Genomic DNA, 18012 nt, shown 5'->3' with positions numbered 1-18012 from the left:
TGGTATATGTTAAAAATATTCCACAGTGTATTTTTAAAGTTATGTTCACAGCAAGAAGCCCAAGTTTTCACTATAGCACATAAAAAGGTTAAAGAGGGCTTCCCTGGTGGCGCAGTGGTTGAGAGTCCACCTGCTGATGCAGGGGACACGGGTTCGTGCCCCGGTCTGGGAGGATCCCACATGCCGCTGAGTGGCTGGGCCCATGAGACATGGCTGCTGAGCCTGCGTGTCTGGAGCCTGTGCTCCGCAGTGGCAGAGGCCACAACGGTGAGAGGCCCGCGTACCGCAAAAAAAAAGAAAAAAAAAAAAGGTTAAAGAAATGTCTGTATGCTGGGCTTTGCTGATAAATTTTAATTCTATTAAGTCAATTCTTAACCCTTTGCACTTAATGGAGAGTAGCAGAGGGGAAAATAAGAACAGATAAGAAAATTGATCTTCTAGACACTAAGAGAAAACAGTAAGTAGAAAGGTATATAAGAAAGAGAAATAGCTACTACATATAAGCAGTGAAGTTAGTCATTAAAGTGCCTAGATTAGTACTCAGCTGATAACTACTTAGGAATTATTAGGTTGACAGAAGAATCTTATAATTAGCAAACAGTTCCGTGTTAAAGGTAGCTTTGTTTTTGTCTATCATTGCCCACACATTTATTTCTAATGAAAAATTTACTCTTACTGAAGAATTAGATTTCACCACTTCTTTTCCTATTGAGAGATACATGACACAATAACATAAGACAATGTACAGAATATTCTTACTGAGTGGAATAGCATGCAGTGTCCTATACGAGACTGGATGTCCTCAGGCCCAGCATTACAGGAGTCCTCTCGAAGAAGTTTCCAGGTTTGACACTGACAGTTGAAAGCAAACAATCCACTGAATTGTGGTTCACTGGCTCTGCTGTCGTCTACACTGCCATTACACGTCAAAATTCTACCACCAAAGGTGTAGATCATATGTTTTTCTGAGTCCATACACATCTATAGAACAAGGCAAAGATTGAATAGTTTTAGATTGTTCCTATCATATGTGCTAAAATGAAACCAATGTGTGCGGTTTTAGAATCTCAAAGAAAGTGAACATTGTCTTAATAACACCAAATACCATCCCTGATTATCATATGCACTTATTAAAATACTGCTCAACACCTGGCAGAGATTCAGGATGGATTTCTAAATACCTTTTCAGGTTTCCATTTTTTTTCCAGTGAGAATAAAATATGATGGGTTAAGGAGCTTTATGCTTTCTTGAAGCTGCATAATTTTTACCAAATCAACCAATAATACATTAGGTACTGACTTATAACTAAGAGTAAACACTGATCATACTCTGTGGGCAAACAGTGATCACATCCTCCTTATAAAAACTCCCTTCTCTCCATTCTAGGCAAGCATTCCTCTTGCTACCATTTAATAAGAGAGAAAATATGTGAATAAGAGTGATGCAGCTTAATTCATCTCTCTGCATTTATTTTACAAAATTCTTCAAATTATGTTGTTACCAGATAGCAAAACAAACACAAGAAAAGACATTTGCAGCAATCAGTCTCCAGGTGAAACAAATTCTATTTCGAAGAATACGTAAGTTCAAGTTGGTAATTAGATGCTGAATACAAGTGGCATTTATGTTTAAAGAATAAAGTGTATGTAAAACACCTATTTTTTTATTGTTGTTGCTAAAGCACAAATACTAGCCATTATATGTTCAATTCTCTCCTCCCATCAATTTACTCCTGCTACTTATCTATTTTTTGTATTGTTTTTAATAAGAAACTATTAAAATAATTGTAAAGCTTATTTTAAAATTAATATTAAATATTAAAAAGAAAGGATTCTAGCGCCTCCTAATCTTTCTTTACCTACCACTAAAAAGATTCACTCACTTGCCATTTCCCAGGTTTCTGGCAGACTTCCATAAATTAAGATGAAAATCTACAGTTCCTTAAGGGTGAAATCTTCGGGAACATGGTTGAAAAACTGAGATGTCAAAGCTTTCATGTCCCTGGCACTACAAAGAAAAGTGATCCTACCCTTTAATCTTAAATGATTATATCATGAAAAGCAATCCATACATTGTTGAGGGACACACATAATGTGAGTGTATTTACATTTTCGTAAGTTCACAGATTCATACTAATTTGGTTCAATCTCTGTTATCTAGCCCCTAGGGTTCTACTTTATATGGCTACAAAGGGAGCTTCTCTTTCCTTTTGGGGATATTTAAATTTCATTTTGATATAGCTATTCTCATTTGTTATCAGGGGAGAGGCATAAACATCTTTATCTTAGTAGCTCTTTCCTGCATAGCAGACCAAACCAACCCAAAAAGGGAGGGACAAAGATACTGTTTAGCTTGATTCTTCCCCATATCTTAGAACAATGACACAAGACAGAAACAATTTTATTCCTTCAGCTTGGTTCTTCCCTGAATAAGATAGGTAGTTTCAATGAGGGTCAATTATCAAATAACAAGTTTTTGTTTGTTTGTTTGTTTTTGGTTTTTTTTTGCGGGTACGTGGGCCTCTCACTGTTGTGGCCTTTCCCGTTGCAGAGCACAGGCTCCGTTGCAGAGCACAGGCTCCGGACGTGCAGGCCCAGCGGCCATGGCTCACGGGCCCAGCCGCTCCGCTGCATGTGGGATCTTCCCGGACCGGGGCACGAACCCGTGTCCCCTGCATCGGCAGGCGGACTCTCAACCTGGTGGCGCAGCAGTTAAGAATCTGCCTGCCAATGCAGGGGACACAGGTTCCAGCCCTGGTCCCGGAAGATCCCACCTGCTGTGGAGCAACTAAGCCCGTGGGCCACAACTACAAAGCCTGCGCTCTAGAGCCCGCAAGCCACAACTACTGAAGCCTGCACGCCTAGAGCCCGTGCTCTGCAACAAGAGAAGCCACCACAATGAGACGCCCACGCACCGCAACAAAAGAGTAGCCCCGCTCACCGCAACTAGAAAAAGCCCGCACAGCAACAAAGACGCAACACAGCCATAAATAAATAAATAAGTAAATAATAAATAAATTAAAATAAAATAAAAGCAAATAAATAATGGATAGCCACTTATTCCCCACCCCATCCCCAACTGCTTTTTAATTTAAAACCATCTATTTATTTTACTTTATCACATGAAGACAAAATTGGCTAGGGTTAGGTTGGGTTCAAGATAATTTCCTCCTCACAAAATTTGAAGCTATTGCTATAAAGCCTTCTAAGTAGTATTGTCCTACCCACTACCCTACCTCCCGCCAACCTCCAAAAATGCCTCATGTTAATCTGATCCTTGCTTACCTACAAAGGTAACCAGTTTTCTCTGTAGCTTTTAGAATTTTCCCTTCCTCCTTGGTTCTGAAATTTCATTAAGGAAGTATCTAGGTAGGGATATTCTTTTTTCATTCATTCTGATCTGCACTTGGAATTTCTTTCATTCTGAAAACGATCTTTCTTCAGCTCTGAGAATTTTCTTCATTTTTACCTTGAGCGGTTTGTTCTTGTTGTTGTTTTGGCCTCCATTCTCTTTCTAGAACTCCTATAAGGTGGATGTTGGAACTTCAGACCCTTTTCTCTGTTTAACTTTTCTCTCATAATCTTACCTCACTAATTTAGTAACCATTTAGAGGTATGTCCACACTGCTTTTTAATCTATTTACTGAGATTTTAATTTCACTATCGAATCTTTAATTTATAATTTTTCTATATATTTCCTTTTCATGAATGCAATAGCCTCCTGAATTGCTCTAAGGAATCACTTAAATTTATCTTAAAGACTTCTTCAATTTACACTACAAACCGTTCTTCTTTGTTGATTCTTAATCTGTTGAGTTCAGTACCTCATATCTCATAGTATTAATTATCTTCAAATATTTGGATTTGGGGGTTACTGTTTTAGTCTTCTTTGTATCTGAGAATCCCTATTCATCTGCCTGTTGCATATACAGTAGTCTATCTCAAGGGACTGGGTAAGGCAAGATGAGACATGATGCTGTGAAAGGTTCTGCAGCAGCTCTCCAGTGCCTCTTAGGAGTATTGCTCTATCTGTCCGGCTCCAATGACCACACTGAACACTTGACCTATTAATAATGATCACAGTTCAATGCTACTCAGTCAAACTGGAAAATGTCCTGCTGTTTCATCTCCAACTGATCATCTAATGTTTGCCCCAACTACATGCTTTGGACTCAAGTTGCTGCTATCTTATAGGTTGTGGTTTCTTCTGGTTGGATCTGATCCTACCTGCTTTCTATTTGAGAAATTCCCTCAAATATTTTAAATTCCCTAAGGGCATTCTTTCTTCTTTTTCTACACTATTACTAATATATTCTCGTCATTTCACAGGATGTTGGGCAGGAGGAGGGTAAAAATATATGTTCAGCCTGTCAATGATCCACAATGACCCAGGGAGAATGCCAATGAGCTGAGATCTCCAATACTGTGATTAAAGTTTCTCCTGTCATTTCTTGATTAGCTCACATTCCATTTTCTAGCAATTTCCTCAAAATGTGCTTATATTTGAAGGACAGTTTGGCTAGATATAAAACCCTTGGCTCACACTGTCTTTTCTTTGAATACCTTCTAGATATTGCTCTATTGTCTCTTGGCACTGAATACAGCTGTAGAGAAATCTGATATCAGTCTCATTTTACTTCTGGATCATTTCATCTAGTTGCCCACCAAATGGCCTCTTTATCTTTGAAATTCAGTGTTAGTAATATATATATCTTACAGTTGAATGCCTAGGTCAATTTTCCCTGAATTTATCAATATCAGGTCCTCTTATACTACGTGGAATAGGCTTCCTTCTTGAGGAAAGTCTTCTTGAATTTTATGTATAAATATTTCTTCTGTTCCATTGTTTTGGTTTTCTTCTTTAATGTCTCCAATTATGTGTACGTTGGCTCTCTTTTGCCTGCCTTCTCTATCTGTAATTTTCTGGCTAGCCCTTACATCTATATTTGTTTTCTTTACCTGCCTTTCTTATTTCTTATGACCCTAACCTATTCTTCTTTATGTTCCTTGTAAACTAGTCTTCATTTTTTGAAGTGTTACTATATTTTTCTTCAATTTCTTTCTTGAGATTTACCAGGTCCAGTTATTTACCAGGTCCTATTATTTGGCCATCTCATCTGCATTCTTGAATGTATGCCTTGTAGTTTTCTTCAGAGTTTCAAGCTTCATTAAGTCAATTAATTCATGTTAGAATATTGGAATATAATTTTCATCTGCTGTTGCATGAAAGAAAGTTTTTGCTATTCTTTTTCCTTTTATTGTTTTTCTTTAGAGTACTTCTCTAAAGATTTGGTGTTTACTGCTTTTTAGTTTTTCATATTTAAAATGAGCTGAATTCCCCTGGACCAGATAATACAAGGTCCCTATGGAAGTGTGACATTCTTGCTCAAGGACTTCCTCCTCTATTGCTACTGAACTGAATGGCTTCTTCAAAATATGGCACTTCTGTGAAGCCATCTTCTCTAACCTTGAACCTCATCTGGTTTAGGGGGCTTCTATCTTGAGCCTTGAGCTCCCCCAGTTCCTTCAATGGACATGCATAAAGAGCCACTGTCCCCACTTGTCATAGTGTTTCCTTTGCTTTTGGAAGATGGTGCTTTCTGATATCTACCACTTATGGGCCTTGCTAGGCACTTTCCACATGGTATTTAACTGACTCCCCCAGTGGCTGCACTGGGTTCAATTTCTGCTCTGCTCAAGACACTTCCATTACGATGTACTTCTGCTAAGCTTCCTCTACATTCCCAGTTCTCCCCATTACATTGCTGTGAGTTTCAATACAGGTTCTGGGTATTCCAGTTGTTTTGGCTAAACTTACAAGGAATTGGGAGTTGTGGGTTTTCTTTGGCTTCTGGTTTTGCTGAATATGTGACTTGTGTTTTTTTAAAATCTTTTTGTTTGGTTCTCATTGTTCCTGAAAGATCACACAAAGCAACAACATGGAAAGCTTCAGAACTAAGCTGCCACTGTGTCCTTAGGAAATACAAATGTCTTTGAATTTTAATTGTTTTAATATGTTAAAATTCAAAATGGCAAAGTAACTTTTAACCATATCTTCAGGCCTCTAACTTTCTCACGTTCCTCTCAAATTTGAATGTTAAGTGTCAAATCTTAAAGTGTCACAAACAACTCCAAGTAATTTTTGGAGTAGGTTCCAACTTATAACTTTATTTTCATGAAACAGAACAGAAAATGGAGGCTTATACATTGTGTTAATTGTTCAAGGTCACAGAAGCAGCTGGTGGCTGAATTAGCACTGAAATCCTGGCTTCTTCACCCCTAATGTTCTGTTAATAACACCTAATGAGTTGAAAACCAAGCATTATTGAACCTAGGCTTCAGGGAACATTCTGTTTTACCAAAGTCAAGAGAAACAAAGGCCCCCACACAAGGACAGCATATGTGCTATACTCAGACTACCCCTAAGTTATTCTTTTTTTCAACCTGTAAAAACATAAGCCTCTTTTGGAAAAGAAATTTGTAACCAGTTGGAGGCAAGAAAATAAACTGTTTCCCTAACAACGTTATCTGCTGATGTTCTGTTTTTAAAAGATCAGAAGAAGTCTAACTTTTTTGGGAGTTCTTATTTTCCACATGAACAACACTGAGGATGTCAGCAGAGAAGTGCAAAGCTTTACAGAGCTCGGTTACATACAGCCAGCACAAGTTCCAAATTCAATCTAGGGAGTACTCTGAAGACTAATGTTTTTGATTTTCCACCCACCACATACTCAATAGACATATAAGCCACTCCTCTTTTCCTTACCATTCTCCTATTAAAACTACTTGTTAGTATAAATATGGCAGGAGGAAAGTTTTAAAGCAAAGAATTAACAAAAACTGGTAAAGAAACAATAAATAAAGACTTGGGTTTTAATGCCTAGATATTAGGCATAAGCTAGATTCTGTCATAAATTCTAGCACCACTCCCCATTTCTCAAGTAATACATAATGCTTTGTTCATCAATAGTGTTACAGAGTTTTTAAAAGTCTTTTTCTTCCCCATACTCCAAAAACCTTTGGATATGGGTTAAGCAAAGCAAAACTGCCTACAGAATTCAAAGTGGCTACTCTTTTGTTTGAGGTAGTACTGACCTGTACTGAACTGATATAAGTTTTCAAAGACAGATAACAATGACAATGGGGATGATGATATGACAGCTACATACATATTAATATTTAAATGGTTTAAGAGATTGCTGTATGTAGTCTTCTTGTCTACAACATCATTCTATGACTTCTATTGGTGCTGAATTTAAACTTCATCTAGTACACGCCAAATTCTTACCTGTTTTATACTGAGTTTGTGATTATATACAAAAGTAAATATATTTCACTCACATTGGAAGAAAAACTCTACATTTCCAATTCTTGAACTCATTATAAAATAATTTAAAATTTTCCAGGAATGTAGAATAAAAAGTTTTAAAAGGGCAAGTTGTTATTGGTATGATTTATGAATATCATAAAACTAAATCTGTTTTTCCTAATATGTATTGCTCCATCTACTCTCTATAAATTTTTTATAAATTAACAACTGTGTTTTGAGATCTTAGTATTTTATTCTGCACCAAACAAGAGAAAATAACTTTTAAAGAATAACTTTATATCTACTGAAACAGTAATTCTTTTTATTATCTGTCATAGGTATTTGTAGTAGAAACCACCAATAGAAAACTCAGCATAACATGTGAAATAAACTCTAAGAGCAACAGTCACTGAGCACTAATTAATTCCACCATACAGTTATCTGTGCACCAAACCTGATGATCAAACACCAGTTTCGGTCCTCCATCAGCAGCAGTATCCTCACTGAGTAACATCCATGTGTTTGTGTCAATGTCATAACGATAGAAATCACTTTTCAGAGATTTGCTGTTCCTCACAGAGGAATCCAAATAACGCCCCAGTGTGTAGATTTGCCTTCGTTGAATGTCAATGCACATTTTATGACATGATCTAGCACTAGGACCATTCTGTGGAGAGCAAAAAAAAGAATGAAAAGAAAAAAATTCAAAGAATAAATAACAGAAGACAAAATTAAATGCCGTATTTTGTTTACTTTCACGAAAAGGTTTGCTCAGAATCTTGTATCAAGTCCAACTAATATATATGTCCAATACTAGGCTTAAATCTCTAGGGGAAAATAAAAGAAGCAGTAGGAGACACAAATCTTACTTAGAAAAGCTTAAACTCTACCAGGAAAGATGAGATGAACTATTCTCTATTCTATGGCACTCTGTTTATAACACTTATATGGCTTTTACTATATACTCCATTACATTTTAGTCATTTGTGTATAGACCTTTATTCTTTTGTACATGTCAATCTACTTAAAGACACATTTGGTTTTTCAAAATATTTTTGTACGCTTCATCAGAATCTAGCATAAAACAGGCACTCCTAGAATATTTAGAATTTCATAATTGGTAGGAACCTTAATAAAAGTGTAGTTTAATGATCTCCTTTTAAAGATGAGGAGATAAGCTCAAAGAGGAATGATATCACCCTGAAAGCTAGTAAGCTAGTGACAGAAGCAGAATGAGAATCCAAGTCTTGACTTCTTCATCCAGCCTTTACATTATATAAAATTGACTCTCCTGACAATAAATGACTCAGCTGCATTAAACAACTAGGGAACAAAATGAAGAACAATATATTATCAATAAAAATTAATTAGTTGAGATCACTTGTATCACAGGACAGAATAAAAGGTAAAAAAAGAAAACAAACAACAAAAAACTGTAGTATAAGGCCCAAAAAAGGAGTTCATGAAAAAATAAAAAAAAGGAACTTCAATTGGGTAGGACTGGATTATCTGAAAGAGGGAAAAGAAAAGAGAACTAATATTTGTTAAATATCTACTAAATTCTGTCTATATTATTACTATGTATGTGTGTATATATTTCATTTATCCTTGTAACAACTCCATAAAGAAATAATACCACCATTTCACAAAGTCTAAGTAATCTGTCTATAGTCACAAAACTAAGATAGAGAATCTAAGCCCCAGTGTAACCAAGCCAAACACTGTGTTCTTTCCACTCTTCCAGATTGTTTTCTCCCGAAGATAAGAGAAACAAAAGCAAAAATACACTAAATACAACGTGTGGGGTTATGACTGAGATAAAGAATTCCTGCCACAGAAATAACAGAGTTGAAGTATAAGGCAGAAATAGAAAGCCTGTGAATGACTGACAGAGGAGAACTGAATGTAATCTTGCAAGCATTAAAAAATTATTATAGGTTTCTAGAGAAGGATATAAAATAAAAAAGCAGTATTATAGGAAGAGTAATCCAGCATTATTTAGATTAAATGAAGGAATAAAAATATTAGACAGGAAGAACAGTTTGACATTAGTGTTATTAATCCAGATATTAAGTTGATTTAAATCTGCAATTTAGCGTTCACACTAATTACTATTTTAAAAATTATTTTTAGAGATTTTTGTGAAGGGAAATCTTCAGCAGATAAGGTAGAAATGTTACTTAAGAAAGAATTTCCGCTCCAGCGGCCATCTTGCGTCCCTGTGTGTGTGCTCCTAACCTCAGCTGGTCTGCCCGAGAACCCCTAAGTGCCAACCCTAGTCCCCTACACGGCCCCATTTCCATTGCAACAAGATGAAAGAAACTATCATGAACCAGGAGAAACCTCGCCAAACTGCAGGCACAAATGCACAGTGGTGGGAAAGGAACTGCTTGCAGAAAGAAGGTGGTTCACAGAACAGCCACAGCAAACGACAAAAAACTTCAGTTCTCCTTAAAGAAGTTACGGGTAAACAATATCTCTGGTATTGAAGAAGTGAATATGTTCACAAACCAAGGGACAGTGATCCACTTTAACAACCCTAAAGTTCAGGCATCTCTGGCAGCAAACATTTTCACCATTACAGGCCATGCTGAGACAAAGCAGCTGACAGAAATGCTACCCAGCACCTTAAACCACCTTGGTGCAGACAGGCCGACCAGTTTAAGGAGACTGGCTGAAGCTCTGCCCAAATAACCTGCGGATGGAAAAGCACCACTTGCCACTGGAGAGGATGACGATGATGAAGTTCCAGATCTTGTGGAGAATTTTGATGAGGCTTCCAAGAATGAAGCAAACTGAACTGAGTTAACTTCTGAAGAAGAAAAATCTTGAAGAAGTTACTGGGAGCTGCTATTTTATATGACTGCTTTTTAAAATTTTGTTTATGGATCTGATAAAATCTAGATCTCTAATATTTTTAAGCCCAAGCCTCTGGACACTGTGGCTCTTTTCGGTTTTTGCTTATATACAATTCATTCTTTGCAGCTAATTAAGCTGAAGAAGCCTGGGAATAAAGTTTAAAAAAGGTTAATAAAGTTCTTTACTTAGTAAAAAAAGAAAAAAAGAAAGAAAGAAAGAAAGAATTTCCTCTGTAATTAAATAATCTGAAAAACAAGTATCAGGTAAGATATAATGTATCGATGCCATATTTCCTAGAGTGTAAAATCTGAAGTTTTAATAGGAGAATAACAGAATTCCTTGCTTCAGCTTAATTAGCACAAGTGCTATTAAAATGATGAGCAAATTACTCATCAAATTACAAATTAACTAAGGAGAAAAAAGGGAATAAAGATAAGACTAGAAACCAAGAGACTACAGAACAGACAAAAAAAATAGAGAAAATTAATAAAGTTTTTTTGAAACATTCATAGAATTATAAACCACTAGCAAGACTAATTTTTTTTTAAAGGGAGAAAATACAAATTGCCAGTATCAGAAATGAAAGCAATACTATCAATAGAAATTAAAAACAAAATAAGGAACTATCATTGAAAAACATAGTAAAATTTGACCATGTAGATAAAATGCACATATTCCTTGGAAAAAATATAACTTATTAAAATTGACACAAGATGAAAGAGAAAATCTGAAAACTTGGATTCATAATTTTAAATCTTTCCACAAAGAGAAGGCCAGCCACAGATGCCTACACTCGTAAAATTTATCAAATACTTAAGGAAAAAAATAGTATCAATTTTACACAAAATTTTTCAGAAAACAGAGGAAGAAAAAGACCTCCTTTTTTTAAACTTGTATTCTATTCATTCCTAACTTACATATTTTACGAGGACAACATAACACTGAAACCAAATAACAATATTACAAAGGAGGAAGAGCAGAAGTGACATACGGGTAGCTAGTATACCTCATGAATACAGAAATAAAACTAATCTTTAACAAGATATCAAATAGAATACAGCAATATATAAGAATAATATTTCATAACTACAAGGGTTTTATTTCACAAATGCAAAGTCAATTTTACATTTGAAAAATCAATCAAGGTAATTTTCCACATTGAAAGAGTAAAGGGGGAATTCCCTGGTGGTCCAGTAGTTAGGACTCTGTGCTTTCACTGCCGGGGCCTGGGTTCAATCCCTGGTCAGGGAACTAAGATCCTGCAAGCCGTGTGGCATGGCCAAAAAAAAAAGTAAAAGAATAAAGGGGAAAAATACACAATTTTACCAATATATATATTGTAGAACAAGCACTTGATAAACCCAACAAATATGCATCAGGAAGAACTCACAGCAAACGAGGAATAGAAATGAACTTCCTCAATCTGATAAAGAATGTATGAAAATCCTAAATCTAATTTTCCCTTTAATGGTGAAATACAGAATGCTTTCCTGCTAAGACATGAAACAAAATAAGGATGTCTATTCTCATCTCTTCTATTTAATACTGTACTGGAAGTCCAAATCAGTGCAATAAGGCATTAAAAAATAAAATTAAAAGTTATGACAGAAAAAGAGAGTGGAAAGAAAGAAGTTAAAATTGTCTCTATTCAGAGATGACAGGACTATTTGTTTAAAACATCCTAAGAAATCAACATATAACAGAAGAGAAATCTTTAGAAATAATAAATGGACTTAGAAAAGTGACATGATACAAACAAATTGAAAATTAAAAATGTTTAAGTTTCATTTACAGTAGCATGGAAAAACAAAATACACTGGGATCCATTTAATAAAAATAAAAAGGACCTCTAATCTGCAAACTCCGAGTGCTGGGAGGTAATGAATAAGATTGAAATAAATGGAAATTTAACCCTGTTCATGGATTAGAAGGCTCAGTATCATTAAGACATCAATTATCTCCAAATTGATTTATAGACTGAATACATTTCCAATCATAAGTCCAACAGTTTTAGAAACTGACAATATGATTCTAAAATTTATATGAAGATGTAAAGGACCTAGAAGAGTCAAAATAATTTTTAAAAAGAAGAATGAAAGTGTCTTACATTACTTGACCTGAAGGAGTGTCATACTGGAATATGAATAGACCAAAAGATCATGGAGCAGATTAGAGTGTCCAAAGAGAGACATATACTTATATGCTCAATTGATTTTTGTTTTGTTTTATTTTTGCGGTACGTGGGCCTCTCACTGTTGTGGCCTCTCCCGTTGCAGAGCACAGGCTCCGGACACGCAGGCTCAGTGGCCATGGCTCACGGGCCCAGCCGCTCTGCGGCATGTGGGATCTTCCCGAACCGGGGCACGAACTCGCGTCCCCTGCGTCGGCAGGCGTACTCTTAACCACGGTGCCACCAGGGAAGCCCTCAATTGATTTTTGAGAAAGGTGCCAAAGCAGTTCAACAGGGAAAGAAGACAGGGAGCGACCAGAACTCTCATAAATTTCTGGAAGGAATATAAAATAGTACAACCACTTTGGGAAAAGCTTTAACAGTTTCATCAATGGATGCTAGAAGGGCAAAAGTTTGATGAGTAACAGAATATTTTCATAGTCTCAAAATGTCTCCTCACAAATTACTTATTAATATGGAGTGGGAAATCTGGTGAGCACCCTTCTTAACCAAGTGATCAAAGCTAACATCAGACAAACTGACATGATGTGCCTGTCTCCTGACAGGACATACTTAGGAGGACCCGATGTCCTCCACATGGCATTCCTGCTAAAAATGCTTAACCTATATCCAATCCTGGGGAAACATCAGACAGATCAAATTGAAGGATAGTCTACAAAACAATTGCCCTGTATTCTTCAAAAATGCCAAGGTCAAGAAAGACAAAGAGAAGTCAAGGAACTGTTCCAGACTAAAGGACACTAAAGAAACATGACACTGAAATGTACTGCATGATCATGAATTGAGTCCTGGGTCAGGGATAGAGGTTGGGGGTAACAGTAAGATACCTATAAAGGACATTACTAAGGCATTATTTGGGTAACTGTTTATATGTGAAAAGGGAATGTGGATTAAAGCAGCAGTTCTCAGTGCAGTCTGGGGTCTTCAGGGATTCTACAAAGTCAAAGTTATTTTCATAACAATACTAAGATTAAAAAATGTGTCTTTTCACTCTTACTCTTATAAGTGTATGTGATATTTTCCAGAGGCTACATGACTTTTGATATAACAACAGACTGAATGCAGAAGCAGATATGAGTCTGGCTGCCTTCTATTAAGTCACAATTAAAGAGATTTAGAAAACTATAAAACAGTGCTACTTGATATATGATGGTTGTCTCAAGGAAAAGCATTTTATGCAATTGTTTGAGCTGCAAGCTGACGTAGCTGCTTTTTCCAGGAAACATGATATTTACTCAAAAGAAAACTAACAATCCAAGTACGGTTATTCAGACATTTTCTGAAAAATAAATGAAGTAAGTATGTTATCCTTGAAGAAAAACAACTGATAAAATTTGTTGCCAATAATAAAATGCACATTTTTAAGCAAATTTAGAATTTTAGAAAACTTCTACCTGACACTGCGATCTTGACACCTTCCCAACACTTAAAAGAATTTTCTAATGAGAGTGATCATATGTGGTTTGGGGGATACTGTATAATAATATGTCAACATTTGAAGACCTGCATAACTCAGGGAACCAATATTTTTCAGGTGACCAACACACTGAGCAAAAAAACAAGCATGGGTAAAAGATCCATTCAAAGAGCAACACAGATCAGTGGATTTTAATGTGACAGAATTACAAAACATTAGCTGATATGGTTTCAGAGACTACAGTGCAATTATTTTTAAGAAGCAAACAACTTGTCAATTTGGGGTATAAGATCAAAAAAGTACATGTGCTATTATATAAAAAGGCTACTATTAAAATAATAGTTTCCTTTCCAAGAATGTATCAATGTGAGGTCCAATCTTCTTCATATATCTCACATAAAACAACATGTTGCAAAAGATTAAATGCAAAAGCACATAAGAGAATCTAGCTGTCTTCCACTAAGCTAGATATTAAAGAGATTTATAAAAATGCAAAATTAAAAATACAATTTGTCTTGAACTGATAAAAACTTACATGCATATCTACATGAACATTTAAAATAATTATTCTAAAAACTGAGCCATTCTATTATCTTTCAATCTACTACATGAGCTATTAGATACATTATTTAGTCTAAGTAAATTGAAGTGAATTAAATTAATTTTGGTTTTTCTGTGTGATTCGATATTTTTATAGATTATACTCCATTTAAAGTGAGTATCAAATAATGGTTGTATTTCCCTGTGCTGTACAATATATCCTTGTTGCTTAATTATTTTATACATAGTAATTTTGCTTTTTAATTGCATATCATACTTTTAAAACATATGCACTGGGGTATCATCAAACAATAAAACTTGTACTTACTGGTGTAAAAAACAAAATGAAACTGTTCAATTTTGGAAGGAATGAGCATTTTGCTGGAGCCATATATCCTCATTCACTTCACTGCTGGATCAACAAAAGATTTCTAGGTGTTTAAATGAAGAAAGTAGTAATAAATTATAATAAATCTGAATTCCAGTACTGGATCACCACTTTACTTATCTCTATGGACTTCAAAATAACAGAAAAAAAGTATTCTCATCAAAATAATTTCTGTATGTTCCCAGTACTAGTTTTAAATAATTATTAATTGCATTCTAAATATAACTTAGAATATTACATTAACATTACTTTTGAGGACCCCTGTAATCCATCGCCCTTTCCTGCCAAAACAGCCACTCTCCTGAATTTTGTATTTGTCATTCCTTTGCTTTTCTCCAGCATTAATTTTTTATTTAACTTATCTGAACTATTTACTCACTAAAGAGTAAGCATATGATCCACGCCTTAAGGAATTCAGAGTCTCCATAGGGAAACAGAAATATAAACCAATCATTATAGTAACCCATTCAAGGAATGTAAGGGGTTAAGTGTTCACACCTAAGGAAGCTTCTAATTCTGGTTAGGGAAGTCAAGAAAGGCTTCACAGAGGAACTGAAGTCTGAACTGTGTTTTAAAGAGTAAGTAGGCATATACTACATAAAAGCTGGGTGCACGGGAGGAGCAGCCTCTGTTAATTCCAAACTGGGAAAACACTATTACAAAGAACACAGGTGAGAACGTTGAATAATTCTAGCAACTATAAGTATGGCTAGCACATAAAGTCAAAAAATGAGGCTAGAAAAGTAGATGGGGACCAAATTATGATGAGAAATTTGAAGTTTTTACTCTAAGCAAAAGGAACTAAGGTAGATAAACTTCATTATTGTTGTTGCTGTTATTACTCACACTTCCCTGTATCTATGCCCTTGGATAGTGCTGCCCATCACCCAATAACTGTGGATTTGGTCACATGACTTCTTTGGGGAAAATGGGACAATAATATATCTAATTGAGAGCTCATGTCTACTTCATCCTCCTTGCAGCCCTGCCCCTACACGAGAACAAGACTCATGCTAGCCAACAGGAAGATGAGTGGCTATGTAGAACAGAGCCAAGTAGTCTCGGAAGCTAATCTAGACTAGCTGACAGTCAGCTGACTCCCAGCACATGAGTGAGCCCAACCAATCTACAGACTTGTGAACAAAATAAATGCTTATTACTATATGCCACTAAAGTTTTGTGGGTGCTTGTAATGTAATATATGGAATGCAGTAGATAACAGAAACAGGGACTGAAGCTAACCATAGGGTTTAAGCAGAGGTGTCACATGGCCAAATGTTTTTTTTTTTAAAGACTGTGCTAATGAATGGACAATAGACCTGGAGATCAACAATGGAAGCAAAAACGTTTAAGAAAGAAACCACAAAGCTGGAATTAGTGCCAAAAGGAATAGAGAGGAAGAAACATCTGAAACGCAATACTGAGTGCTAGAACCGGTGGAACTTTAGGCCCTAATTAGATACCCTCAATGAAGAAGAGGGAGGATTTCAGGATGAACTGTAGGCTTCTTGCAAGAATAATTACAAATACAACTAACTAAGATTTAAAATAGTTTAAGAGAAATCAGATATGTATTCTTTTTTTTTTTTTTTTTTTTTTTTATTTTTGCGGTACGCGGGCTTCTCACTGTTGTGGCCTCTCCCGTTGCGGAGCACAGGCTCCAGACGCGCAGGCTCAGCGGCCATGGCTCACGGGCCCAGCCGCTACGCGGCATGTGGGATCTTCCCGGACCGGGGCACGAACCCGTGTCCCCTGAATCGGCAGGCGGACTCTCACCCACTGCGCCACCAGGGAAGCCCAGATATGTATTCTTTTAAGATCTGTCTTTATTTTTGTTGAGGATAAAAATAATCATTTCAGAAAATGGTACTTTAATATTGAAAAGGCAAAGACCATTTTCATAGGGATAATAAATAGAAATCAGAATTTTAAGATCTCTTTAAAAAGATAAAAACTACCCAAATGATTAACAAAGGAACACACCAAGTAAACAAGAATCTAATTTCCTAAGATTAAAGACATAGCACCAGATTTTAAAAAAATGGCCATTCTAGATTAAAATCAGTGGTTTTGAATTAGGTCTTTTCCTCCCCTTTTCATTTGCTGCTACTACTGTTTTGTTTTAGTTTATTTTTCACCTTGTAATCTGAAATTGCTTAGAGGAAAAAGTACAATAAAAAATTCTATAATGATTTAAAAAATAATATATGAATATGTGCTTTATATCAGGGTATAATTAATTATGCACTTACATAATTCAAAAAAATTAAATAAAAGAATGCCGTAAATCCAAGACATCCTATTCACTATGGAAAAGCTTTATGTATATATGTATCAATAGACAGACTCACACATGAATACATACATACAAGTTTAGTTAAAAATAAAATATACATCATTTGTGAAAACTGATAAGATAGTCAAATAGTGAGGGGCCAAAATAGTAAGATAGTGAGGAACCAAAAGCACATTTTTCCAGAGGAAATAAAAATAAGATAAATGTTCAAAATAAGAGTAGAGGTGACAAGAACATAAGAAAAATAATAGTTACACAGTTACATTTTAACTAAAGTGGTTAAAAACTAAATTACATTAGATACCCATTTCTATTTATCTCTATAAAATAGATTTGTTCATGTACCAATAGTTGAAGAACCAGGTATAGAAGCTGGAATGCAAGAATACTTAAACCAAACTTGTCACCACAAATTCTTCTGCTATCACTGCTGATAGACATTTACAAAGAATACAAATCATTCAGAAAAAGAAGTGTACGACCACACCCCTATCGTAATACAGATGGATGAAAAGTCTGAGAACTTGCCTCTTTCTCAGTGTCTCTAGAGATACATGTCCACTGGTTCTCTTTCACACTGTACGCCCAGAAGTCAGCAAGATCTTGTGTTCCATCCCAGCCACCAAACAAATAAACAGTCTCTGTGAAAATTAGAAAAATATGTGCAAAAAAAATAAACTTAAGAACAAAATTTAAGTATAGGCACCCAGATAAAGCCATTGCTTCTAAGATCATTTAAGAAGGTACATCTAAGTAAACTTAAAAATGAGATTTTTAAACTGGTTAACATTCCAAAATAAATACTAGTACTTCCTAAATATAGGCATACGGAAGGGCTGCTGCAGAACCACTATCTTGAGAGATTTATAAATACAAAGATAACTAAGAGGCATCCCCTAAGATTCAGATTCCATAGGTCCTCAGTGGGTAAAAAGAGTCAGTACTCTTAAAGTGTCCAGGGGGAATCCTGATGTGCAGCCAGTTTAGGAGTTTCTATGTCAGGCCACAAAAA

The 18012-nt window shown here is 35.7% G+C and overlaps 1 protein-coding gene and 1 pseudogene across 17 annotated transcripts in view; one reads left to right on the top strand and one right to left on the bottom strand.

Moving 5' to 3' along the window:
• The window catches only part of MKLN1 (muskelin 1), a 359034-nt gene that overhangs the window by 57780 nt on the left and 283242 nt on the right, over positions 1-18012 (bottom strand). For all 17 annotated transcript variants that reach the window (XM_067747033.1, XM_067747040.1, XM_067747042.1 and 14 more), the window contains 3 exons: positions 17529-17641; positions 7764-7976; positions 760-981 (listed from right to left, as the gene is read on the bottom strand). In XM_067747033.1, coding sequence (XP_067603134.1) covers positions 760-981; positions 7764-7976; positions 17529-17641 — 548 coding nt within the window. The remainder of the gene's footprint in view (positions 1-759; positions 982-7763; positions 7977-17528; positions 17642-18012) is intronic.
• LOC137229316 (transcription factor BTF3 pseudogene) lies at positions 9607-10303 on the top strand (annotated as a pseudogene).

This window comes from Pseudorca crassidens, chromosome 8 (assembly GCF_039906515.1).
Source record: "Pseudorca crassidens isolate mPseCra1 chromosome 8, mPseCra1.hap1, whole genome shotgun sequence".
Classification (NCBI taxonomy): domain Eukaryota; kingdom Metazoa; phylum Chordata; class Mammalia; order Artiodactyla; family Delphinidae; genus Pseudorca; species Pseudorca crassidens.
Note: the sequence above shows the minus strand (reverse complement) of the source record. Positions and strands in the feature narration are given on the sequence as shown.